The sequence below is a fragment of the Leuciscus leuciscus genome (genome assembly GCF_965113295.1).
Source record: "Leuciscus leuciscus genome assembly, chromosome: 14".
NCBI lineage: Eukaryota > Metazoa > Chordata > Actinopteri > Cypriniformes > Leuciscidae > Leuciscus > Leuciscus leuciscus.
Window position 1 is genome coordinate 21,496,996 of NC_138738.1, and position 26,265 is coordinate 21,523,260.

Below are 26,265 nucleotides of genomic sequence, written 5' to 3' on the forward strand. Positions count from 1 at the left end.
ACACAGCGTGCCACTGTTGCCTAGATACGTGTGTTTAGCTCCCGAAGCCAGCACCCTTTTCAACACACATCCGAAGCTGCAAGTTGTATCACAATGGCAGAAGACACGCAAGAAGTCCCTCAGCTCGCATTAGAGGCTGTCATTGGGTTTAATGGTAAGGTCAGGTGAACTGTGAAAAATCTCTCATTTGATTGTTTGGTCTTAAAATGTAAACAATACTCTCGGTATTTGCTAAGATGAAAATAATTCAACGGTATCAAAGCATCTAACGTTACATTGTTTATCCAGGGCATGTGTTTTCTGGACTCAAAGTGCATCCAGACAGAGAACATATTATTTATCCTCTTGGCTGCACTGTTATTATTAAGAGTCTGACAAGTGGAAAACAGGATTTCCTTCATGGCCACACGAACAACGTCTCTTGCATTTCTGTGTCTAAAAGTGGGCGCTATATTGCATCTGGACAGGTCACTTTCATGGGCTTTAAGGTGAGCTGGAGCAATAAAAGTTAGAAAACACAATTTATACACATATATATTGGCAGATGCTTTGTTTTACTGGAAGACAGGGCTCCCTTAGTAGTTCATTTTTATAACCTTGGAATGAGATGATCATTTCTCACTGCAGGCTGATATTATTATCTGGGACTATGAGAAGAAGGAGATTTATGCTCGTCTTGTGCTCCATAAAGCTAAAGTTGAAGATCTTAGCTTCTCCCCAAATGACAAGTATCTGGTATCTCTGGGTGGACAGGATGATGCCAGGTAAAATACTTCTTATTGCAGTGATCTTAAATTGATTTCCCATTGCATATCAGTTTGGTTTCTCACCTCTTGTGGTTCGATTAGGCAATATATATATATATATATATATATATATATATATATATATATATGTAGAATTTATTTATTTTATATTAATTCATCTAGATGTACATTAGAAAGTCCTTTCTTAGCATGTTTACGTTATGGTTTTAGTATTGTGGTGTGGAACATCGAGAGTAAGAAGGCTATATGTGGCAGTCCTGCTTCAGCACAGAGTGCTGGTCACTGCTTCGCTATTGAGTTCACCAACCTGAACGATGAAATCTTTGTCTCTGCTGGAAAGTAAGTCCAATTTTGTGAGAACTTTTTAGTATAATGATGCACACTTAATCTCACATTAAATGATTTCTGAACGATCATATATGATTGTCTGATTCATAGGCCTATATGAAACATTTTTAATGTTTCTTATGATCATCAAGTTTGCATTTATTTGATCAAAAACACACAAAATTAATAATATTACAATTTAAAAAAATGGTTTTCTATTTTAATATACTTTAAAACATAATTTATCTTCAGTGTCACATGATCCTTCAGAAATCATTTTGATATGCTGATTTGATACTCAGTTTTTATCAAAGTTGGAAACAGTTGTGCTGCTTGATATTTTTTTGGAACCTGTGATACATTTTTCAGGATTCATTGATGAATAAAAAGTTAAAAAGAACAGCATATTTTATTTAAAATAGAAAATTTTCTAACAATATTTATAAATCTTTATTATAAATTTTACAAATCCTTACTGAATAAAAGTATTAATTTCTTTCAAAAAAAGAAAGGAAAAAAATGACTGACCCAAAACTTTTGGTAGTGTATATTGTTAAAAAAGATTTATATTTCAAATAAATGCTGTTCTTTAAAAAAAAAAAATATTCATCAAAGAATCCAGAAAAAAGTATCGACTCGGTTACTCACGTAACCTCGGTTCTCTCTAGATGAATAAACCCCTTTTCTCGAAAAGATTGAAGCCAAAAATTATCCTTAATTTTTCTATAATTTAAAACGCATTTGCTTCAGCGAGCAGACCTAGGCGAGGCAGCTCGCGCGCCTATTGGCTGCTCTGCGGCAACTGCTGCAACCTATGGGGAGGCAGCTGTGACGTATGCACCAATGAGGGCACTCTGAACGTCACGGCCCGCCAAAATGGGCGTGGCTTATGGTTATGAAGCCCGGGTTGCCCTTGGTTTCATCGACTGAAGCGATACCAGATCGTAGCACAAGCACGGCAAGGTTACGCAACACTCGTTTCCTCATCTAGAGAGAACCGAGGTTACGTGAGTAACCGAGTCGTTCTCTGACGAGAGTACTCTCGTGTTGCGTAAGCTAGCTTAGTATACATAATGAAGTGCTTAAACACTATAACACATTTAGGCCAGACCGAGGTCAGGCAGGTAACTGCAGATATCACAGCTAAACTGATAACAGCGGGAATTAAGCGGGAATTTCTAGGTTGTAAAACCATACAAATACAAATATCCTGAAGTGAAATCCCACTGGACCAAGCCCAGGAAGAGGCCATGCCTCTAGTGGAGTGAGCTCTGATGCCCAGGGGGCAACAGAGGCCTTTGGATGTATTGCCAATGAAATAGCATCGACTTTCCATCGTGAAAGGCTTTGTTTCGTGGTAGCTAGCCCCTTAGCGTGACCACCAAAAGAAACAAAGAGCTATTCTGATTGTCTGAAAGCAGCAGAATGCTCCACGTAAATTCTCAGAGCCCTGACAGGGCAGAGGAGATTCGCATCACTCTCGCTGTCAGACACTGGGAGAGCAGACAGGGAAATAACTTGCACTCTGAACGGAGTGGAAAGCACTTTAGAAACATATCCATGCTTAGGTTTGAGGATGACTTTGGAGTCATTAGGCCCAAACTCAAGACATGTAGCGCTGACAGAGAGCGCATGCAGGTCACCCACCCGTTTGACTGAGGCGAGGGCCGTCAGGAGTATGTTTTTTAGTGAGAGATATTTCAAGTCCACAGACTGTAAAGGTTAAAACGGGCCACCTTTCATGGCCTCTAGGACCGTGGAAAGGTCCCAGACAGGAACCGCAGGAGGTCGAGGAGGGTTCAGCCTCCTAGCCCCTCTGAGGAAGCGGACGACCAGGTCGCTCTTCCCTAGTGACTGACCATGCGTTGGCATTAGAAACGCTGCTATGGCCGACATGTATACCTTGAGCGTGGATTGGGATCTACCCTTGTCCAGAAGCTCTTGAAGGAAGGAGAGAACCTCCGTTACCCCACAGCATTGTGGGTCTACGTTCCGTGCTGAGCACCAGCTAGAGAACACTGACCATTTGGAGGCATACAGCCGCCTGGTAGAGGGCGCCCTAGCCTCTGTGATTGTGTTTAACACTCCCTCTGGGAGGTTAACGGGTACCCGTTGATAGGCCATACATGCAGGGCCCATAGCTCGGGATGGGGATGCCAGAGCGTGCCTTTGGCCTGAGAGAGGAGGTCCCTCGTCACTGGAATCGGCCGCTAGGTGCTGTATGGAGAGCGTGCGCTGTGACGTAAGCAGCGCTTTCATTGCCACAGAGTCTATTTCTGTTCCCAGAAAAGAGATTTTCTGGCTGGGTAACAGCGAACTCTTGGTCCAATTGACTTTGAGACCCAGGTTTTTTAAATGGCTGAGTAGCAAAGCTTTGTGCGTCACCAGTTCTGTCTCTGACTGAGCTAGAATTAGCCAGTCGTCTAAATCAGTGGTTCCCAACCTTTTTTTGTCTGAGACCCCCTTTTTCCCAAGAAAATATTTTAGGGCCCCCCTTCACATTTAATGATATTTTCGCTCTTGTAAGCTTGCAGCAAGGATGACAAAATATGTAGTTGTCAAACAAACGGTATGTTTACTGTTTATGCACAAACAATAGCCTATAATATTGAAAATACAATAACAAAAACATTAGTAGGCCCTTTGTAATTTAAAAATGTAAGCCTAGGAGTAGCCTATAAATTTGCTCTATTTTAAATGCAATAACAATGCAATAACAAAAATATCAGTATTCACACTTGTGTGTAGGTAAAAAAATAATGAATATAGGCTATTACTAAATGACTGGTGTCTGGGGCCTCAATACTTGCATGTTATTTGTGAGGCTTTATCAATGTGAGGCTTTATTTTTTAGGCTTTTGGCGCTTTAGCGAGCGATAACAAACATGCGTTTATTAACAGAATAATGCGTCTTTCGGAAGAACATTGTAGCCGGAACTACTTCTCTCTCTGTGTGCGTCTATGACGAGTCGCAGGTACTGGGCTACTCCGCAGCGGCAGCGATCCGAACCAGGGTAAAATAGTCCCAATGTAATCACTTATTATATGTGTACCATAGTGATTCAGGATAAGACAAAAACACGGTTTGGAAAATGGATTCATGATGAACTCGCTCATTATATAAATTTTGAACAGAAAAAAGTTAAGGACTTTTATTTAATGCAAATTGCTCAAAACTTTTCAAAATATGACGCGACCACCCACAGAGCTCGCTGAGGCCCCCTTGTGGGCCGCGACCCCCCTGTTGGGAACCGATGGTCTAAATAGTTCAGTATTCGCATGCCCTGTTGTCTCAGGGGAGCGAGCACCGTGTCCATGCACTTCATGAATGTACGAGGTGCTAAAGACAGGCCGAACGGAAGGACAGTGTACTGATAACTCGACCCTCGAAGGCGAATCTCAAGAATGGCCTGTGACGGGGCGCTATTTGTATCTGAAAATATGCGTCTTTCAGATCCACTGATATAAACCAGTCCCCCGGGCGAATTTGCGCGAGGATCTGCCTGGCCGTGAGCATTTTGAACGGTCGCCTCATAAGCGTTTTGCTGAAATGCCTGAGGTCTAGGATGGGTTGGAGACCACCATCCTTCTTTGGAACGAGAAAATAACGACTGTAAAAACCCGACTCGCTCTGTGTCAGAGGAACGGTTTCTATAGCCCTTTCCTCAGCAGTTTCGCTATCTCGGCGCCGTGGTTTCGTCCACCGTGGTTTCGTTTACCGTGGTTTCGACCTTGGCTCGAAAGCGCGGGGGTCTTCGAGCGAACTACAGCGAGTAGCCTTGCTTTATTATATTTAACACCCATTCTGATACTCCCGGGATGATTTCCCATGCTTCTGCACGTTTGGCTAGGGGTAGAATGGTGTCTAGGCTCAGGTCGCTGTGTGTTAGGGTACCGAGACCTGTTTGACTTGTGCTTGTGACACTGTACTTGCAGCGCTTATGTGTGGAGGCGCACATTGAATTATGTGTGCCTGATCTACACATGATACACTTGCCGTGGGAGCGAGGAAGTGCTTTATTGATGGGGGCCCTGCGTGTGTGTGTGACACTGAAAGGGCAGTGTTTATGAGTAGGGGTGAGCACTGAATAGTGGGCACAATTCCTACATATAAAACACAGTTGGCGTAAGCCGGATAACAAACAGACATTTTGCTCTTTTTGAGATTTATTTGGGTCGCCGTAAAAACGGCGTTTGAGTGCGTGTTGTGTAACAGGCTCGAGAACTGCAGTATAGACATCTCCAGTCGCCTTTGTTTCGGGAACTGAGAGAAGAGAGCGCAAGATCTTCGACGGTGGTCCGGCCGCGGCGGGACTTAACCGTCGCCGTCTTCCCTCCATGGTCAGGAGGGTTTCGGAGGCTCAGGGTTCAGCACAATCTTGGGCTTGGGTTCCCGTAAGGGAGGCGGTCTGCGGCGGCTCGAAGAGCGCGAGCGCTGGCGAGCTTCAGCATGTGGGCGGCGCTGGAAAGCTGGAGGCGGCGGCGGCGGCCCTGAAGTCTGAGCAGGCGACTGTTTCTTAGAGCGGCCTGATGCAGAACTAGAGCGCCTGGGCAGAAAGTGTTGCATGGCCTGTGACGCTTTCTGGGCTTCGGTGAAGCGCTCCGCGAATCCTTTTACAGACGGGCCAAACAGACCGGATGGCGAAATCGGCAAATCCAAGAAGGAGGATCTATCCGCGTCCTTCATCTCCGTAAGCGCCAACCACAAGTGTCGCTCTGCGACAGTGAGAGCTGCCATGCTTCTGCCGATCGCCTGGGCGGTGGTTTTCGTCGCTCGCAGGGCTAAGTCAGTTGCGCTGCGTAGATCTCTGAACGCCTCTGGGTCCGGGCCAGCCTCATCCATACTACGGAGAAGGTTGGCTTGGAAAACTTGAAGCACGGCCATAGTGTAGAGCAGTGGTTCCCAAAGTGGGGGTCGCGGGACCCCGGCGCAGGGGTCGCGAGATGATTTCTTTAAAAAAAAGTGGAAAAAATATATAGGCCCTATATATTTTTGTTGCAATTAATTTAACCCTTTCGCACGTACGATCACACCAGGTAGATTTTCTGTTTGGCGAGTAAATCTCAAAAGGCTATCTGCCACACTGGCGGGTGAATGTTCATACCAAAATATGAAATTCAGCGCGCGCGCGCTCTTCTGCCTCTAAGAACGAGCAGAGAGAGAGAGAGAGAGAGCGAGAGCCCCGGCCGCGCGCGCGCACTCACTATTCAGAGCGGCCCAGCGTCAAGCTTCCCCATACTTTTTGACAAGCGTCCTTGACAGGACGGCCAGAGCTTCTTTGCAGCTCAAGTCGGCGGCGGTGTGTACACAGTTAACGCTCTATCTGTTGACGGCGCTGAGGAAAAAGCTCCCGCCACTGGAAGAAGCGGTCGCCGCCCATTTGTGTCCTGCTGGCAGTTGGAAGGCTGCGCACCCATCTAAGCCGTGCAGAACGTCTTCAGCACTCGCGCATCGTGCATACTCCGCCGCTGGCCAGGCTGCTTCTGCTTTACACACCATGGCCGTTCTTTTCTCGAGAAAAGGAGTTTTCCCATAGCGTTCGCAACGCAATACTCGTTCCCTTATCTCTCAGGGAACCGAGGTTACGTTCTGCCTTCCCTTCCACATGAGTCAGGTAACAAAACTGACAAAAAAAAAAAAAATGTATTTCACCCCAATGATAGTAATATTTCATATATTTCTCACATTTTGATCAATATATATATATTTTTTTCTTTTTTTATTATACATTTCAAATTTTGCTCTGGACATTTTTTTACGTTTGTATTCAACATAATAGGCCTACCTTATTATCTCAATTAAAAGAACTGAAATGAATGTATATGTGACAAAAAAAAGGCTGTTTATTATTTTGGCCGGTAAAAAATATGCTTGGCTGGTGGATTTTTTCATCTACCAGTCCCCGTGGCAGGTGAGCCAAAAAGTTAATTTCGGACCTTGGGGTGGGGGAGGTGCGGGGTCGCGGGGCAGCAGCGCATTTATCATGGGGGTCGCGGGCTAAAAAGTTTAGGAACCCCTGGTGTAGAGTGCTGATGCAGCTTGACCGGCGGCGGCGTAGGCACGACCAATGAGAGCTGACGTCGTTTGGCAGGCTTTAGAAGGGTGAGCGGCCTTAGACTGTCATCCAGAGGAGGACGGAAAAAGGTGTGCAGACACAGCTTCCTCGATAGGGGGAAGACGCTGGTAACCCTTTTCCTGAGCGCCGTCGACAACGGAGAGCGTCGAGGAAACTGAAGTTTTGAGCCTGGCAGAAAACGGAGCCTTCCAGGATTTAGATAACTCCCCGTGAAGTTCAGGTAGAAACGGAGCAGGCCTTTGCTGCGTCCCGGCAGAAAACAGCCGTCTAGTCTGTTGGGTGCAGGCTCGTCAGGAACGGCGCTTTTTACGGTGCGGTCCTTTAGAGGGAGGCAGAAGTGAAGCATCCTCGCCGAAGACGGCTAATCGAGCCCGCAGGGTCGGTAGAGCCATATCATCGCACTCCGGGCAGCCGCCTTGGGAGAGCGCGTGGTCGGCGTGGTCCTTCCCCAGGCAGGAAACACATAAGATGTGGCGGTCCCCAGCCGTGAGGGGGGCTCGGCACGAACCGCAGGAATCGTGGGGCATTTGCAACAACGCCCGCTAATTTGCTCTTTTAGAATGAGCGCCCTCATTGGTGCATACGTCACAGCTGCCTCCCCATAGGTTGCAGCAGTTGCCGCAGAGCAGCCAATAGGCGCGCGAGCTGCCTTGCCTAGGTCTGCTCGCTGCAGCAAATGCGTTTTAAATTATAGAAAAATTAAGGATCATTTTTGGCTTCAATCTTCTCGAGAAAAGGGGTTTTCCCGTAGCGTAAGCTAGCTTACGCAACACGAGAGTACTCTTGTAAGAGAAAAATAAAGAAGTGTGAAGTCCGCACACTGATGTTAACTGCTTCCAAATGGATTTTATTAAAAAAGGCGACGTTTCGACCCTCAGGTCTTCATCAGGCACACGTAAGAGAACATATGTTATAAAAAATAATTAAGCAGCACTTTTGTTTCCAACATTGATAATAAATCAGCATATTCAAATGATTTCTGAAGGATCATGTGACACTGAAGACTGGATTAATGGCTGATGAAAATTCAGCTTTGCATCACAGAAACAAATTATATTTTAAAGTATATTAAAATAGACAACCATTATTTTAAACTGTAATAATATTTCACAATATTACTGTTTTTTCTGTATTTTAATGAGCATAAGAGACTCCTTTCAAAAACATGAAAAATAATAATGTTGGTACACACACACACACACACACTTAATGTCATATTAAATCATGAGATTGTTGTGCATACAAAAATCTCATTTGATTATTAAAATTAAAACCAAAATGAACATTTGAAATGCAAACTAATAGTACCTATACTGGCACACCAAAGCAAAAGATACAAGTAAACGTATTATTTGGTGAAAAGTCTAACAGGCCTTTTGCACAATTATGTAATTTATATATTTATATAATATTCTGTAGTCAGAAATCAGTTGAGCACTATATATACTACAGATTGATGTAGTGTGTGCGTGAAAAAAACTTCTTATCGCTTTCTGCACATGTTAATTTAAAGTGTGTTTGTTTGCTGTTGTTGCTGTTTTTCCCCCAAGTGGAACTCTACGTGTGTGGGAACTAGATTTACCCAACAGAAAGATCCGGCCCACAGAATGTCAGACTGGACAGCTTAAGAGAATTGTCAAATGCCTTGAGGTGAGTGAGAATCACGGCTACTGCCGGTTCTGGTTCTCTCTTCTTCTTTTTTACCTGCTCATTCCATAGGTGGTTTTCAACGTTTTTTGAATGGCTAAAACTGGTACATAAAACATCACTAAACGTAAAGTGTTTTTCAGATCCCAAATGATGATAATTATTTCTACTGTGGAACTACAAGTGGGGATATTCTGAAAGTGAACCTGAAGACTAGGTTGCTCAACAGCTGTGGACCTGTTAAACAAAGGTTCAGCAAGGTGAACCTACTAATTTTGATTTTGATTTAGCACAGCGAGCAGCTAAGAATATTTTTTTTTTAAGTTGCCTGTTTATACATTAGATGCATGACTTCTGAAAAAATGCACTGATGCACATTATGTGAATTGTTTTCAAAATAAGGCACTGTAAATATTAAATTTATCTTTGACTGTTTTATTATCTCTTTGACTACTGCTATTATTTATTGCACTACACAGTCCAAGAAACACGATTAAACAGAGACGCAAAAAACAAGCTGAACACGATTCAGTCTTTAGTAAAAAAAAAAAAAGGATGACATTTTAAAATGCTTTGTCTTGTTGTCGCAGGGAGTGAACTCTCTTAAAGTCTTGAAGACCGGTGATATTTTAGTTGGATCAGGAGATGGGATGTTGACTTTGTGCTCAGGAGGGAATTTCAAAGCCATAAAGTCTGTAACAACCTTGGTTTCCTCTTCTTTCCTCTTCTCAGTTTTTTTCTTTTCTTTTATGTGCTCTTTGTTTTCCTCATTTGTTATTATTTATTGTTTCTATCTGCCTTCCTCTCATTCAACCACTAATTATGGTTAACTATATGATTTGTGACAGGAGTGTTCAGTTGGAGGGAGGGGTGACGTCGGTTGCCCTGCGTGGAGACGGGCAACAGTTCTTAGTCGGGACAGAGGCAGCACAGATCTATAGTTTAAGCTATGCTGACTTCAAACCAGAGCTCATTGCTACAAATCATAACAGTTCTGTAAAGGATGTGGCCTTTCCTTTGTGAGTAATACATATGAACACCTCTCTTCTGCCACCAGAGGGAGACATTAGCTTTGTATCGGTGGCCTAAGTCAAATTCATTGACGTCCATCTATTTTTGCAAATCCTCTCTATCACTCTCAACAGTGGGTCATCAGAGCTCTTTGCCACCTGTTCACAGAATGATTTAAGAGTGTGGCATGCTGAGTCCTCCAAGGAACTTCTTCGTATCACAGTGCCCAACATAACATGCAACGCTCTGGGCTTTATGCAAGATGGCCGGAGCATCTTCAGTGGTCAGTCTCATACAAGATGACCTGTTGAAATGGTTTGAGGAGCATAGCGTTGCTTTTCTATGTTGATGTATTTCCGTTTGAAACACTTTTTGTACATTCCTTGGCACAAAAAATAAATAAAAAATGGCCAAGCCAAAAATGGCAAAATATGTAGTGGTATTTAAATGGTCTTAACCATTTAATCACAAATCACTGGTCAGGAAATTAACAAGATTTGCACAACTACTGTAGATAAAGTAACAGCACGGAATACCCTTCCCCAATTTGTAGAAAGCTTTTTACAGGAAGAAGAGTCAGGCATTAATCTGGATAGATTTGAAAACGGAGTTTTGGTTTCAAACGCTCTCCGTCCACATTAGCGTTTTCCAAAAGTTTCTCATCCATACTGAAACGTCGGAAAACGTATCGGTTACCTAACGTAACCTCTGTTCTCTCTAGAAGAGGGAACGAGTATTGCGTAAGTAGCTTACGCTGCGGGAAAAGTCATCTTTCTCGAGATATGAAGCCAAAAAATTATCCTTAATTTTTATAACTTTGTCAACGCAGTGCAGCAGCACGCAGACCTAGAGCAGGCTAACTAGCGTGCTCATTGGCTGCCCTGCCGCAACTGCGGCAGCCTACCAGTGAGCCTGGCGTGACGTCACGCCTAATGGGAGCGCTCAGCGCCCCAGCGCGTCACGGCCCGTCAGAGGGGCGTGGCTTAGCTTATAAAAGGAGGCTCGGGGGCTGCTTTCTCTGGTTTTTGTCGCTTGAAGCGAATGAGCTCGTGGCGCGAGCACGGCAGGTTACGCAATACTCGTTCCCTCTTCTAGAGAGAACAGAGGTTACGTTAGGTAACCGATACGTTCTCTTACGAGAGGTTCTCTCGTATTGCGTAAGTAGCTTACGCTGCGGGAACTCCCTTGTCAACGCCGTGCGCGCCCGGCATCCACTAAATGAGTCCCAGGGAAGTCCGGGGAACACAAAGAGTGTGAGCCAGGCGGCCAATATGATGGCTAGCGCGAGTACACAAGCACACAATAGGGCATACAGAGCGGCGCGGCCGGTCTGACTGACAAACCCTTGTATGGTACAGCTCAACCAGGAGAGCTAAATCAGCAGCAGTAGCCCGCGCACAGAAGTGGGCCGGCCTACGCGAGATTTAGACTGATAAAAGTTTCGCCTGCAGGGCGGGAACTTCCAGATTGTAAAATCTAACAAATGTAGAGGGGGAGGCCCAGCCCGCCGCCGTACAAATGTCATGAATGGAAATTCCGCTAGACCAAGCCCACGACGAGGCCATGCCTCTAGTAGAGTGGGCTCTGATGCCCAGTGGGCACTGCAGGTCCTTAGACGCATAAGCAGCTGCGATAGCGTCCACTATCCATCTGGACAGACTGTGTTTCGAGGCGGCGAGACCCTTAGTGCGCCCACCAAACAAAACGAAAAGCTGCTCCGAGCGCCTGGCGGCGGCGGAGCGCATAATGTAATATCTCAGTGCTCTGACAGGGCAAAGGAGGTTACTGTCAACCTCGCTGCCGGTTGCCGGCAAAGCTGAGAGAGAAATGACCTGTGCTCTGAAGGGTGTGTCCAAAACTTTGGGGACGTAACCATGCCTTGGTCTGAGAATGACTTTAGAGTCATTAGGTCCGAACTCCAGGCATGAGGCGTTAACTGATAACGCTTGAAGGTCACCCACACGTTTGACTGAAGACAGAGCTATCAGAAAAACGGTTTTGAGCGTGAGGTATTTCATATCCACCGTTTCCATGGGTTCAAAGGGATGCGCTTTCATGGCCTCTAAGACCAGGGAAAGATCCCAAATAGGAACCGAAGGGGGTCGCGGGGGGTTCATCCTCCTAGCTCCTCTCAGGAAGTGGATGATGTATTCGTTTCTCCCTAATGCGCGGCCCAGCGCCGAGTCGGCGAAAGCTGAGATGGCCGCAACATATACTTTGAGCGTGGATGGAGACCTGCCCAAGTCCAGCAGCTCTTGGAGGAAACAAAGCACACGCGACACCCACATGCTTGTGGATCCAGCCCTTTGGCGGTGCACCATTCATTAAACACAGACCATTTAGACGCGTAGAGCCGCCTCGTAGAGGGAGCTCTAGACTGTGTGATCGTGTTCACAACCCCTGTTGGCAAGTCAACGGGTATCCGTTGAGGGTCCATGCATGCAGAGACCAGCGCTCTGGATGAGGATGCAAGATCGAGCCGCGGGCTTGAGAGAGAAGGTCTCTTCTCACCGGTATCGGCCAGGGAGCTGTGTCTGCCAGCCGTATTAATTCCCGGGAACCATGTCTGATTCTCCCAATACGGGGCTATGAGGAGCACCGTGTGGCGCGCTTCCCTGATTCTCCTGATGACTTGTGGCAACAGAGAGACCGGGGGAAAAGCGTATAGCGGGCCGCTGGGCCAGGCTTGGGCCAGCGCTTCCTCGTTCTTTGAAAAGAACCTTGGGCAGTGCGCGTTGTCTATTGACGCAAAGAGGTCGACTTTCGCTCTGCCGAAACGGCGCCACAGTGACTGGACTGATTGGGGATGCAAAGACCACTCTCCCAGGGGAACGTTGTCCCTGGACAGTCTGTCTGGACCCTCGTTCAGGCGACCTGGCACGTGCGCGGCTCTCAGCGAGCGCAGTGAGTGCTGAGCCCACACGAGGAGGCGTTCCGCCAGGGTGCAGAGCCTTTTGGATCTGACACCGCCTTGACGGTTCACATAGGCCACCACTGACGTGTTGTCCGTACGGACTAGTACATGGTGACCCTGTAGGTATGGAAGGAAGTGCTTGAGCGCTTTCTCGACCGCCAGCATCTCTAGACAGTTTATATGAAGGCGACTCTCCTGGTCTGACCAATGGCCAAAGACCGGTCTGCCCTCGAAGAGCGCTCCCCAACCTCGGTTGGACGCGTCTGTCGAGACAACTTTCCGGTGCGAGACAACACCCATCGTCACTCCATGCACTTCGTAAATGTACGGGGTGCCAAAGATAGACCGAACGGCAGGACGGTGTACTGATAAGCCCGACCGTCGAAGGCGAATCTCAAGAATGGCCTGTGACGGGGTGTTATCTGGATCTGAAAATATGCGTCCTTCAGATCGAGAGAGATAAACCAGTCTCCCGGGCGAATTTACGCGAGAATTTGTCTGGTTGTAATCATTTTGAACGGCCGTCTCATGAGAGCTTTGTTCAAATGTCTCAGATCTAAAATAGGTCTTAGCGCTCCGTCCTTCTTGGGTACGAGGAAATAACAGCTGTAAAAGCCCGACTCGCTCAGAGAAGGATGCACCTGTTCTATAGCCCCCTTGTGCAGCAGCTTTGCTATTTCTGCCTGAAGCAGATGCGCCACTTCTCTGCTCACTCTCGTCTCGGTCCGTGCTAAAAAGCGCGGTGGACGGCGAGCGAATTGAAGCGAATAGCCGTGCATTATAGTATTCAGCACCCATTCTGACACGCCCTGGATAGCTTGCCATGCTTTCGCACGCATTGCTAGGGGTCGAATGGTCTCTGGGTTCGGATCGCCGCGCTGCGCGGGATGGGGAACCTGTATCAGAGAAGATGGGGCGGCGCGCAGACAGTGGTGACCGGCTGTACAGCACGCAACAGCTCAGTCGCTATGGACGGAGCACATTTTGTTGCTAGAAACCCGTGACGCGAGAGCGGCATGGGGGTTAACGTGTTTGCTGGTAAGCGCGCGCGCTTGTGAGCGGGCACAGAGCTTACATTCGCAACACGGCCGGTGCTTGGGAGCTCTAAAGGATCTGCGTCCCGGGATAACTGTGTGACAGAGCGGGCAGTGGGTAGGCGTGGGCACAGAATTGTGGGCACATTCTCTACACTTAGCACTCGAGCGGCGCGTGCCCGCTTTATGAGAGTGCGCTCTGTGAGCGTTACCGGGGAGATCGTGTTTGTGTGTAGTGGTGAACACAGGGGTGTGGGCACATATTCTACACTCATGACACCTTCGGCGTGAGCCGGGAAACCCGAAACCATACTCTTTTTGAGATTTCTCTGGGTCGCCGTGAAAACGGCGTTTGTGTGCAGGCGAGCGAGTTGTGTTACTGGCTCGTTGGCTGCGATGTAAGCTGCTGCAGTAGCCTTTCCTAAGGGGACTGACAGAGCTGGGCGCTTTGATGGCGGTCCGGCCGCGGCGGGACTCAGCCATCTTTTCCTCCTCGCGGCTGCTAGGAGGACTTCGCGGGCTCAGGTTTCAGCGCTACCTTGGACCGGGGTCCCCGGGGGGGAGGCGGTCTGTGGCGGCTGGCTGAACGCGATCTAGGGCGGCCGCCCTGGCGTCGCTGCGAAGACGGAGGCTGAGCAGAGCGCGGTGACGAGCTGCGTGCAGGAGGCTGCTGAGAGCGGCCTGCAGAGGAGCTCGAGCGGCGGGGCAGGAAGAGGTTCATAGCCTGCGACGCCTTCTGTACCTCCGAGAAACGCTCCACGATCCCGCTGACCGCTGGGCCAAAGAGACCGGAGGGAGAGAGCGGGGCGTTGAGAAAAACGGAGCGCTCGGATTCGCTCATATCCGCCAGCATCAACCAAAGGTGCCTTTCGGTGACCGTGAGCGAGGCCATAGACCTTCCGATGGCTTGTGCAGCGGACTTAGTGGCGCGAAGCGAGAGGTCCGTCGCGCTGCGCAGGTCCGTCAATACATCTGGATCCGGGCCTTTCTCGTCCAGATCGCGGAGGAGATCGGCCTGGAGAATCTGGAGCACAGCCATGGAGTGCAGGGCGGAAGCGGCCTGGCCGGCAGCAGCAAAGGCGCGGCCGACGAGGGCTGAAGTGGTCCTGCAGGCCTTGGACGGCAGGGCAGACTTTGAGCGCCATCTGGCGGATGGCGGGCAAAGGTGCGTTGCCACAGCTTCCTCAACCGGGGGAATTTGTGTATATCCCTTCTCGGCGGCTCCGTCCACTTGGGAGAGCGTCGAAGAGGCCGGAGAGCGGAGTCTAGCGGAGAACGGGGCGTTCCACGACTTAGAGAGCTCAGTGTGGAGCTCGGGCAGGAAGGGTGCTGACCTAGAGGCAGGCGCTTGGCGGCGGCTAGGCAGAAAACACCCGTCGAGCCTGTTGGGCGCGGGCGCCTTCGGTGGGGACCAGTCGAGTCCCAATTGGTCGACCGCTTTGGTGAGGAGGCGGAGAAGTTCCGCGTCGACACTGGAGCGGGACCGGCTAGACTCCTGTGCTGAGGATGAGGAGCGGTGAGAACCCGACCACTCCTCGCTGTCCGAGGCAAGGATAGAGCAGCTGTCTGCGATAGCAGCGTGGTCCGCTTCATCCTCTGAGGCGACGGCAGTGCGGGCAAAGGCCGGCCGCTGCGCGTCGGGAAGGAGGGGAGGAGAAGGAGATAGCGAGGCTCGCGGGAGGGGCTCCGGCGAGCGCTCAGCTACTGCTGCAGGTTCCAGTGGCCTCTGAGAGCGGCGTTTCTTCTTACGCGGCCCGGTGGAGGCAGACGGAGAGACAGCGGTGGCGTCGAACAAGGCGAGTCGAGCCCGCAGGGTCGACATCGGTAGTTCTTCGCACAGTTCGCAGCCACCCGCAGAGAGGGCGATGGCTGCGTGGTCTGGTCCCAGGCAGAGAGCGCAGATAACTCTGTCGCTGAGCGGAGCTTTACAGGAAATGCAAGGCATTTTAACGTATAGCAATGAAAGGATATAATCGCCGGATAGCGAAGCAGGCAGGGATGCTGAAGGCGGCGAAGACGGCCGGCTTCCTCAGGCGAATCCTCGGCTTGCAGGTCGCTAGATTCGACGGCGGCTTCCTCAGAGTCCAGCGATGCGGAGAGCTTCGCTGAAGAGACAAAAATCAGAGAAAGCAGCCCCCGAGCCTCCTTTTATAAGCTAAGCCACGCCCCTCTGACGGGCCGTGACGCGCTGGGGCGCTGAGCGCTCCCATTGGGCGTGACGTCACGCCAGGCTCACTGGTAGGCTGCTGCAGTTGCGGCAGGGCAGCCAATGAGCACGCTAGTTAGCCTGCTCTAGGTCTGCGTGCTGCTGCACTGCGTTGACAAAGTTATAAAAATTAAGGATAATTTTTTGGCTTCATATCTCGAGAAAGTTACTTTTCCCGCAGCGTAAGCTACTTACGCAATACGAGAGAACCTCTCGTAAGAGAACTCTAAATTCACATTACAGCGCATGTGTAAACCCTCATAAAAGCTCACTGAGATGATACAGACAGAACAAGCCAGAATCAAGTTATCACGCAATTTTTCTGGCAGGATCATTTTATTTAACAAAATATCTCACCATTCACCAGTGTATGCAGGTCACACTCATCATTTTATGTTTGGTCTAAAACGCAACTGGTCTCATGTTTTGCCGCAGGACAGCAAATGCGAGTGAATTTTCTGTCATCTTTACAGGACTGTGAAATGAAGAGTGCAAAGTAATATATTTTAGCAGCTGTGTGAAAGTGAATAGCACATAACAGGCACAATACAGGTATAAACATGAATATCTATGGGTTCAATATGCGTCACATGACTAAACTTACATCATCGTTTTTAAATACCACTACTACGCAAAAACGTTTTTTTCAAATGTATCCACTTTGTAGAGCATTTTCAAAAAGCTTAGTTTTTGTTGCTAAAAACGCAGTCTCAGTGTGGACGGAAGGCCAAAAGTGAGAGAAAAAGATGCGTTTTCAAATGAAAACGCTTTAGTGTGGACAAGGCCTCTGTGTTATTCCACTCAATGTTGATGGCTTCAAACAGTTCATGAGCAGTTGAAAAATGTCTCCTAGTTCGTTTGAGTTAATTTGTGAGACCAAATATTCACTATAGTCTTCAAATCTGGACTCTGACCTGGCCAAAACATGAGCCTGATGGCCTTGTTCTCAAGCCACTTCTTGGTTGTCTTTGAAATTTGGGCAGGAGCATTGTCTTGTTGAAAAATAACATCTGATCATGTTAAGATAACTTACCATATGTGGGAAGCCAGCCATTCTGCAATATTGTTCTGTACTCCAAAGCATTAAATGCCTTTTCACAGTGAAGTAGCTCACCAACAGCAGCTAAAAAGGCTCCCCACACAATGACACCTCTTCCTTCATGCTTCGCTGTGGTAGAGAACAGATACATGTATTATTATACTTCTCACCAGATCTCCGAAGACACCCTCTGGATCATCACCGTGCAACTTGTGTTTCATTGTGATTCATCAATCCACACAAATCTGCTGATTCACACTGAATCAAACTTCCAATTTCTGCCAAAAACTTCATTCTGTCTTTGATGACAGACCACAATGGCATTTTGCTAATTTCTTGACCAATAATTTGTGGTTAAGACCACAAAAAAGCTCAGGGTTTAGCCATTTCTTTAGCCCAGGACAAAGTAAAGTACAAGCTGTATCTTAACTAAAGACACAGACAAAACACGATACTACTTGGTGTTGCTAGTTTGATGCTGGTTAGATTTATCATTTTAATTTAAATAATATATAATAAATGGATATTTAACATTGTAAATATTTTATTTTTTATTTGTTTATTTGAATATGATTTATTGGATTATTTACTTGTTAAAGGTAAATAAGGTAAGGTAAGTTTTTTTTTTACAGTTTTATCAAAACTTATAGACATGGAGTCACTAAACTCCAATAATTAATTATTTTTATCGGTATTTAGTAATAATAAAAAGTTTGAATTATGCACGAACGTGCTAATTAATTCACTCATTTAACACGTTTGGAGTTCAGTAAAATGCAGTTACAGCTTTCTTTATTTGATAACTTTTTTGACAGCTTGGAACGATGGGAAGATTCGTGTGTTCACTCCAGAGACCGGGAAGCTGAGGCTGATAATTCATGATGCCCACAGTATGGGAGTGACTGCCATTGCAGCAACCAATGACTGCAAGTGGATTGTCAGTGGAGGGGGAGAAGGACAGGTACGTGCTGTATCAGATACACATCATAAACTCACTCTTGAGAGCTGTGCTCATGTTTTAGATTAAACAAATGGCATTAAAGGGTTAGTTCACCCAAAAATGAAAATTCTGTCATTAATTAGCAATGTCATTGCAACTTTCAAGGCCCTGAAAGGTAGTAAAGACATCTTTAAAATAGTCCATGTGACTATAGTGGTTCAAATGTAATGTTATGAAGCAACGGCAATACTTTTTGTGTGCAAAAAACAAACAAAAATAACAACTTTATTCAACAATTTATTCTCTTCTGTGAAAGATCTCCTACGCTATTCGCCTAGTAAACACAGTACAGCGCTTCCGGGTTCTATGTCAGAACGCCGGCTCACCATTGGCCAGCTCCTGCATCAGCATCACACGCATGTGTCGTGGTGCTCACGTGAACGGCGTCGGACAATAATTAGCCGGCATTCTGGCGTAGAACCCCGAAGCACTGTACTGTGTTTACTACGCGAAAAGCGTAGGAGATCTGACACAGAAGAGAAGAAATTGTTGACTTTTTTTGCACACAAAAAATATTCTCGTCATTTCATAGCATTACATTTTAACCACTGTATTCACATGGACTATTTTAACGATGTCTTTACTACCTTTCTGGGCCTTGCCGTCTATGGAGGGGTCAGAAAGCTCTCAGATTTCATCAAAAATATCTTCATTTGTGTTCGGAAGATGAACGAAGGGTGTGGAATGAGGGTGAGTAATTAATGACAGAATTTTCATTTTGGGATGAACTAACCCTTTAACCCACTTGGTTCATGGCTACTTATCAAATTCATAATAACAAATACATTTTTGTGAAATATTATTTTAAGATTAAATTAATTCCTTTTTTGAGGGGAAAAAAGGACTGCGGAGTGAAACGAAACAATTTTAAAATGTATTAAAACAGTTTTTGATCAAATAAACGCAGCCTTGGTGAGCATAGGAGACTTCCTTCAAAAACATTAAAAAACCTTTAAGACTCCAAAGTTTTGAACAGTAGTGAATGTAGGAAACTAGTTTCCTTGGGAAACAATCAAATACACAGTTTAGCTTTTATTATACTACAGTATCTATTTTACAGAGCCATGTAATATTAAGTAGAGAGATTTTGGTTGTTTGTAATCTAAAACATTCTTACAATAAATGCAGAATAAATGTAAACCTTGTCATCTCTCTGTAATGAAGGTGCGAGTCTGGGAGATATCCCAGAAATCCTATCGACTCATTGAGACCATGAAGGAGCACAAAGCCACAGTTAACTGTATTAAGATCAAGAGTAATGACAAGGAGTGTGTGACGGCCAGCTCTGATGGAGCCTGCATCATCTGGGACCTGGTGTAAGTTTGAAGAGCATCAGAACATAGACATTTAATCTAGACGTGAGAGGTTTTGCCCTCATGTTATTAATCTATGCACAAGCTTGTCATGTGTTGAAAATAGTGCTGTTAAATCGATTAAACACGATTAATTGTATCTAACACAAAATTTTGTGTTTATATATATATATATATATATATATATATAATATGTGTGTGTGTGTGCACGTGTCTGTGTATATATACATATGCACACACACACATATATATGTATATATATGTGTGTGCGTGTGTATACAGTATATATACACAAAGTGTGTTCAATGGATTGTACTGTTCTTTAACAATATACCAGTTGTTCAGCTGACGGAATGTCTTTGCGGAAAAAAACAACAACTTTCAGTTGGAAAAAACTCCATAAAACAGTTGAGTTGTGAAAATTATGTGATCTAGGACCTTTATACAGTGCGTGCCAATGTAAAGTCTGTACATCTATCCCTCACAGCCTTGTTTTCATCTGCGTTAAATTTAATATGGTGACTAAGGTCTATTGAAGATATTTTGAATGTCTTTTTTATTTTTTTATTTCTGTCCCTCTGTTGAAAGTCTATTCACCCAAAACTAAAGGAAATAAGGTTGAGCTTCCATTTGCCATTTTTGAGTGCTCTATGTACTGTATGTTCGCTGATAAGTGTTTATATGTTAATAAAAGTCTAAATTAAATCTGTTCATCATATAAAGTGATTGTGTCTCTTCAGAACACTTGGATTAAACCATTCGATTCATATGGATTTATTTTACTGATTATGAACGTTTTGAGGCATCCGATATTTGGGTGAATAGACATGAGAGTGAGTAATTAATGACATAATATTCATTTTTGGGTGACCTGTCCCTTTAAATCATACACCTTCACATGAACCAAATATTCAGAGTACTGATTTGCTTTGTGAAAAAACATTCTATTTGATGTGATCTTTAACTTTATCTGTCTGGGTTCTTCTGATTTCCCATTCAGGAGGTTCGTCAGGAATCAAATGGTCTTGTCCAACACCCTGTTCAGTGTTGTATGTTACCACCCTGAGGAATACCAGATCATCACCAGTGGCACTGACAGAAAGGTACAAGACTAGAGTGATGTAGACTGATGTACTGGCATGTGTTTGAGAGAAACGTGGCCAGAAAGAGAGAGAGAGAGATGGATAGGTGAGAGAGTAGAAAAACATGTCAGAGATAGATACTGTGTGCACAACAACTAGCTGACTAGCTCTCCTAGTCTCCTGTGGATGTACTTTAGTATGATCCGCTCATTCTACTCTGTGCCAAATAGTCCATCTGCTAGTTTAGGGCACAGCATCAGTGTCCATTTAAAGAGCTTATTATAACACGTATGATCGGCTGTGTACATACGTCCATCACACAGAAGCAAAGGGAAAATTGCCATCCTCAGTGCTTTCATTCATATTTCATCTGTGGGGGGGAATAAAGTAAAAAATGTTACATCATGATGTTATGTTTTATTTAAAGACCTTATATTATTTGCTAGTAGCTTAATTTATTATCAACAATGGTATTAAAGGAGCGTGTATAACATTTTGATGAAATATTTTCTGCATTTGGATAAAGAACAAATGTGTGCAGTTCAATTTCAGCCATCTAATAGCAGTAATTAATAATACTCCAGACTGTAGCCAAACAAACACAAATATGACTCCATTGTTGTCCAGGAAAAGCAGCCAAAACCAGCACAGTGGGTACAGTACTTGAAAGGACACAATGCTGGGGTCATGCCGGATACCCAGTGCTGGCGCAAAGCCTGCTGGGACAGATCCATCTCAATGAGGCGTACCAGACCTGCTCTGTCTGAAAAAAAAGAAAGAAAGAAAAATGATTTATGACAGAACAATTCTATCAAGTTTTAAAAGGTAATAGCACTACCTTTTAAAACTTGATAGAATTGTTCTGCCATAAATCATTTTTCTCTCTTTCTTTTTTTAAACATGTTTTGAACAGCCTCATAAGTATGAAGTTTGATACATGGACAGGATGTTTTAATAAAAGAAAATCATTCAGAATCAAATTTCTTTCATTTATTTGTTCCTTTTTTTAAATGAATAATCCAATTATAAAAAAAAAAAAAGCAAAGCCATGTCACAAAAGTGAACATCCCCATTACTGCTGAAATGCAATAAGTGGCCTACGGAAATTACATTTATGTAATATCTGTTGAGTACAGGTTCAGATGCAACAGCGCAGGACAAAGAACAACTGAAGGCTTAGAGCCATTTGTTTTTTCTTAAGTTGCACTATAACAAATTACATCTTGATTTTTCTCTCTATCTGAGTGCATGCTGAGAAATTATATTGTCTTTCTCTATTTTTTCATACTTTTGATTGTTATTCAATCAAATGTATCAGTCATCGTTATGATTTTGTTTTTTTGTTTTTATTAACAACCTTATTTATTTGTTTGTTATACCACCATTAAACCATTTAGACCAGGATAAGATGCAATCTTTAACCGTTCAACAGATTGGCTACTGGGAGGTGTATGATGGTTCTGCAATCCGAGAACTTGAGGGCTCCTTGTCCGGAGCTATAAATGGAATGCACATTTCTGAGGAGGGAAAACATTTTGTGACTGGTAGGTACCTTCAGTATCTTTTCTCATGCTGAGTTATTTTCACAGAGTCATTCTTCTGTCATATGGCGGATGTAACAGTAACAACAGGTGGCACAATAAACAATATAAACAGAAGTATGTATAACACTGCAGAAAAGCATCATTCTCAAAACAGCTGGATAAATGTCTGCTCACCAAACACTTCAAACTGATCCCAGCAGTTATTTTTAAATGAGTTTCACAGTTTGAGTCGATAAGGTGCTAATCTAATATTCCTGTTTTTAGTGCGTATTCATGCTGCTTTCTGCAGTTTAATGCTAAACATCAAACGTCTCTTTCAGGTGGAGATGACAAACTACTGAAGCTCTGGCTCTATTCTGATGGCGAAGTGACCCACGTTGGCACCGGGCACAGTGGAAGCATCACAAATGTGAGGATCTGTCCCAACAGCAGATATATTGTCAGCACCAGTGTCGATGGAGCGATCCTAAGGTGGAGATACCCACAACCCTCATAGAACCCTAAACAGTCAATAAGATCATCTAATGCAGTTCAGATATGATGATTATTAGAGAAATATACATTTGCCTTGCACATATTATAAAGATTTAAAACCCAACAGAATAGATATTAAATTTGCTGTGATATTTTTTAAAGGTCCCATGACATGAAATTTTCACTTTCTGAGGTTTTTTAACATTAATATGAGTTCCCCTAGCCTGTATATGGTCCCCAAGTTTCTAAAAATTTCAATCGGTGTAAATCGAGCTTTTGCTATCTTTCTCTGCCTTTGAGAAAATGGAGGCTCATACGCGCTGATCTTGAATCTCCTCCTTATGACGTCATAAGGAGGAAATGTTACCTCCCCTGTCTCTGCTTTGCCCGCCCAGAGAATATTTTCCGCCCATGAGAAAATGCGCTAGGAAGTAGGAACGCGCGCGCGCGATTTTAGTTTGTCCACGAGACGAGAGATATCATGGCTTTTGAGCGAGCGAAGCATAACAATTGCTCAATAATTGGATGTACAAATGAACACCGAAGCCGAAGGGTCAATACAGAGCTGGGTTTGCTGAACGTCTGAAACTAAAGTCTGGATCACTCTCTTTGGCTCAGCTACACACCTCGGACAAGTAAGTCAACTAATGATATATAAGTGTGTTGCTTTACTGTTTATGGTTAACGTTACCTAGATTTTACACGTAGAATGTGGCTGTAACATTAGCTATGCAGTTTATGTGTGTGAATACACACACTGTAACGCGAGTGTTGTACATTTCTTTGTTATTTGGATAACCGTTTTCCTGTTGGTTATATGGCGCGCGCGATATCCGCATTTCAAGATCGCAGAGCTTGATGTAATTGTAATAAGATAAATACAGACGTTACAGATCTCTCATGAAAAGGCAACAGTAGGTTCGCGTTAGCTACATGATAATAACTAAACCATCCGAATAAAGTACCGTATCCAGACATAATATTTTAAACTGACCATTCGGAAACGTCCTGCTGCAGCCGCTGAGTTGCAACTTCATCCGTTGCTTCTCCATCTGGGTCAAACTGAAATGCTTGAAAGACTGCGTGTCTTCGTGCCATTGCTATATCCAACGTAAACATGCACGCCACGTTCCCGTTGCGCAAGATGGTCAAGGCCACACCCACCCTCCACCTTGCGCCGCCTTTCTCCTCCTCATTAGTATTTAAAGCTACAGACACCGAAACGGCCGGTCTGAAGGAAGCTCATTCTGGGACTGGCTTGTAGTGGCTATAATTCTGCACCGAGGCTGAATTTTTGGAAAGAGATTTCAGATACAGTACTAGGGACCACTAAGGCCTATATTAAAGCCTACAAAAAGTAGCATGTCATGGGACCTTTAAGAGCAAATGCAGGCCCTTTGGATTTCTGTTACTATATTTAAACATAATATTACAAATGAACTTGTCACCATAATCTGCAAGAAAACGTTATTGTATAATAAAGTATTTTAATGTCATAGAACCAAAAAGACTAATGGTACCTTCTGCTCCTTTTTCTTGCAAATAATTGTAGAACAAATTAGGTTATGAATTCTAATGAGATTTAAAGGTACCATTAAACAGTCCAACTCCAGTCATTTCATTGAAATAAAGCAGCTTAGAGCCCCAGTTTCTGAGGACTTTTTGTGAACTGCACTGTCAGCTAATATATCACCTGAGAATCTCCAGAGAGCTGGCGGGGGAGGTTTGGAGAAGTACAGCATGGCATGAACCCAGCATCTGGATGTGCCTGTCCCAAATTTCCTCTCACCTATGAAGAAGTCTAAATAATGAATATCTTAACCCCTAACAGTAAGGATATTCAACCATATTCAGTCAGATAGTTTTTTTTTGGAGGGAGATGAGGGGTGCTCTGCTAACTTACATGCTTTGGCAATAAAAGTGGTTTCGTATGAGGTTTCAAAAGCTATTTAGTTGAGATCTAATTAGTAACTGAAGATACGTATCAGAATCTTCAGTATCTATAAGTAAATATTATGCCCTGATGCTTTACATTGTGACAGTTTATTGGTATAGCCCACACTACAGACAGCGCAGATCTGACTATCCAATGATCTGGTTGTTGTTGATATAAAGAAATAAAGTAGCAAAGTGAGTGGGCGGTCCAATCACAATGTTCTCAGTAATCATATACTGTAACAGATTTATATGTCTTGCAGGTAAGGTGTCTGATAATAAAGATGCCTATCAAAGGAGAAACAAGTGCAGTGTGTCTGAAAAGACTAGGATCATAAATGTTGGTGTTTTACAGATTAGATGAAGTCTGTAAAATCCTGTGCTGAGTTTATTCTTTTTCTGCTCGCCGTCCTCCTTGCTTATAAGTGTAATGGGGTTACAGTTATGAAAATACATGAATATGATTCAAGACATGAAAATAAATCATGGAGACACTTTTAAAAGAAAGCACTCTGGGCAACAGTAGGGGGCTCTTAATGCTTTATGAAAAGACAGACCACAACTGTGGTATAATTGCTTATGAACCTCAGAATATTTATCATAATTAATGTTCATGTCAGTGGTTCACAAACTTTTTTACTCCAAGGCCCCCATGCAGGGCCGGCGCTAGCCATTTGGGTGCCCTAAGCACAAATGCTTGGTGGTGCCCCCCCCCCACCCACCCACCAACCAAGGGAATAACAACCATTCAGAATTTCTTAGTTAGGTTCTCTTTACTTCCAAAATAACTGCTGCAAATAAATAATTTTACATTAACAATGGCACCAAACATGAAAAGAAATAAATAATATAAAGGTTAAAATTATAAATACCAAATACCACCACAATTACTAAAAACACAGATTTGGAACTGAACAATGTAAACACAGAAAGTTAAAAGTGCAAAGGTCAGGCACAATATAATAATTCTGTACATAATTTGACAACTCTGTGAATATGAAAATATACAAACACTGAGATTGTGGGGTTTTTTTTTTCTTCTAATTGCAGTTTCAAAGTAAAAAAAAAAAAAAAAAAAGATTTTAGCCATGCAGGGCTAAAGCCCCGGATCTTTTGCACTACTATAGCGACGCCCCTGGACATGCATACGCATAGGCGTAATTTGCGGGTAGGACATGTCCCCACCACTTTTGAAACATCTCGCGGCACGAATGTACCAATACAAACAAACAAAACATCTCCAGTTAACCAGCAGAGCATTCATTTCATTCGTTTTTTAAATAAGAGTCGATCTAGCGCTGAAATGTGTTGTTTTTTTAAATCAACTGATCAAAGTGCTCGTTGCCGAGCGATCAGTGGCGCGGATACTATGTTTGTTTCTGGCTCGCGCACAGCCTTCACTCAGACGCGCGTTTCAATCCGTTGTGGAGAGACTCTCTATTCGCTCCGGTACAATTAGAAAACAAAAAGCACAAAAAGTGTCCCTGCCTGATATACAACCACTAAAAAACATAATCGGTTTTGATGAGAAAAAAAAAAAAAAAAACTATATGAGTGCGGATTAGAACTCAGAACCTCTGACACGCTTGGCAAAAATTCTACCACTGGACCACTTAAATACACACATAATTTTCGTCGGATCAACATATAATAGGCCTCAATGAACGACCACTTAAACCCAATATTAACATGCTTTAGACATATTTTATTTGTTATTTATACTAGTACCCTATTGTGATGATTTTTCACGACCCAGATTTTTTGGTGCCCCCCAAGCACTTGGTGCCCTACGCGCAGTGCGTGATGTGCGTGTGCGGAGCGCCGGCCCTGCCCCCATTGTTCACAACAATATTGGGAGGCCCAATAACTTTTTCATTTTTATTTATTTTTGCTGC

At 44.4% G+C, this 26,265-nt stretch overlaps 1 protein-coding gene and 1 long non-coding RNA gene across 3 annotated transcripts in view; one reads left to right on the forward strand and one right to left on the reverse strand.

The window, feature by feature from the left end:
• LOC309474346 (cilia- and flagella-associated protein 52-like) lies at positions 1-25,005 on the forward strand. Of its 2 annotated transcripts, XR_014197282.1 has the most exons (15): positions 1-154; positions 289-488; positions 628-764; positions 978-1,106; positions 8,722-8,821; positions 8,962-9,078; positions 9,409-9,509; positions 9,667-9,837; positions 9,964-10,112; positions 17,838-17,983; positions 19,187-19,338; positions 20,336-20,438; positions 21,850-21,961; positions 22,282-22,597; positions 23,817-24,396. XR_014197282.1 is itself a non-coding variant. In XM_082136848.1 (14 exons), exons 1-14 carry the CDS (start codon positions 94-96, stop codon positions 22,455-22,457), a joined length of 1,854 nt encoding a protein of 617 aa, XP_081992974.1. In that variant the 5' UTR covers positions 1-93; the 3' UTR covers positions 22,458-25,005. The 2 variants fall into 2 exon arrangements, 1 of the variants encoding a protein (XP_081992974.1); XM_082136848.1 differs by having other exon boundaries at positions 22,282-25,005.
• Positions 1-26,265, reverse strand: part of LOC309474532 — a 117,015-nt gene that overhangs the window by 41,840 nt on the left and 48,910 nt on the right. The window lies entirely within an intron of this gene.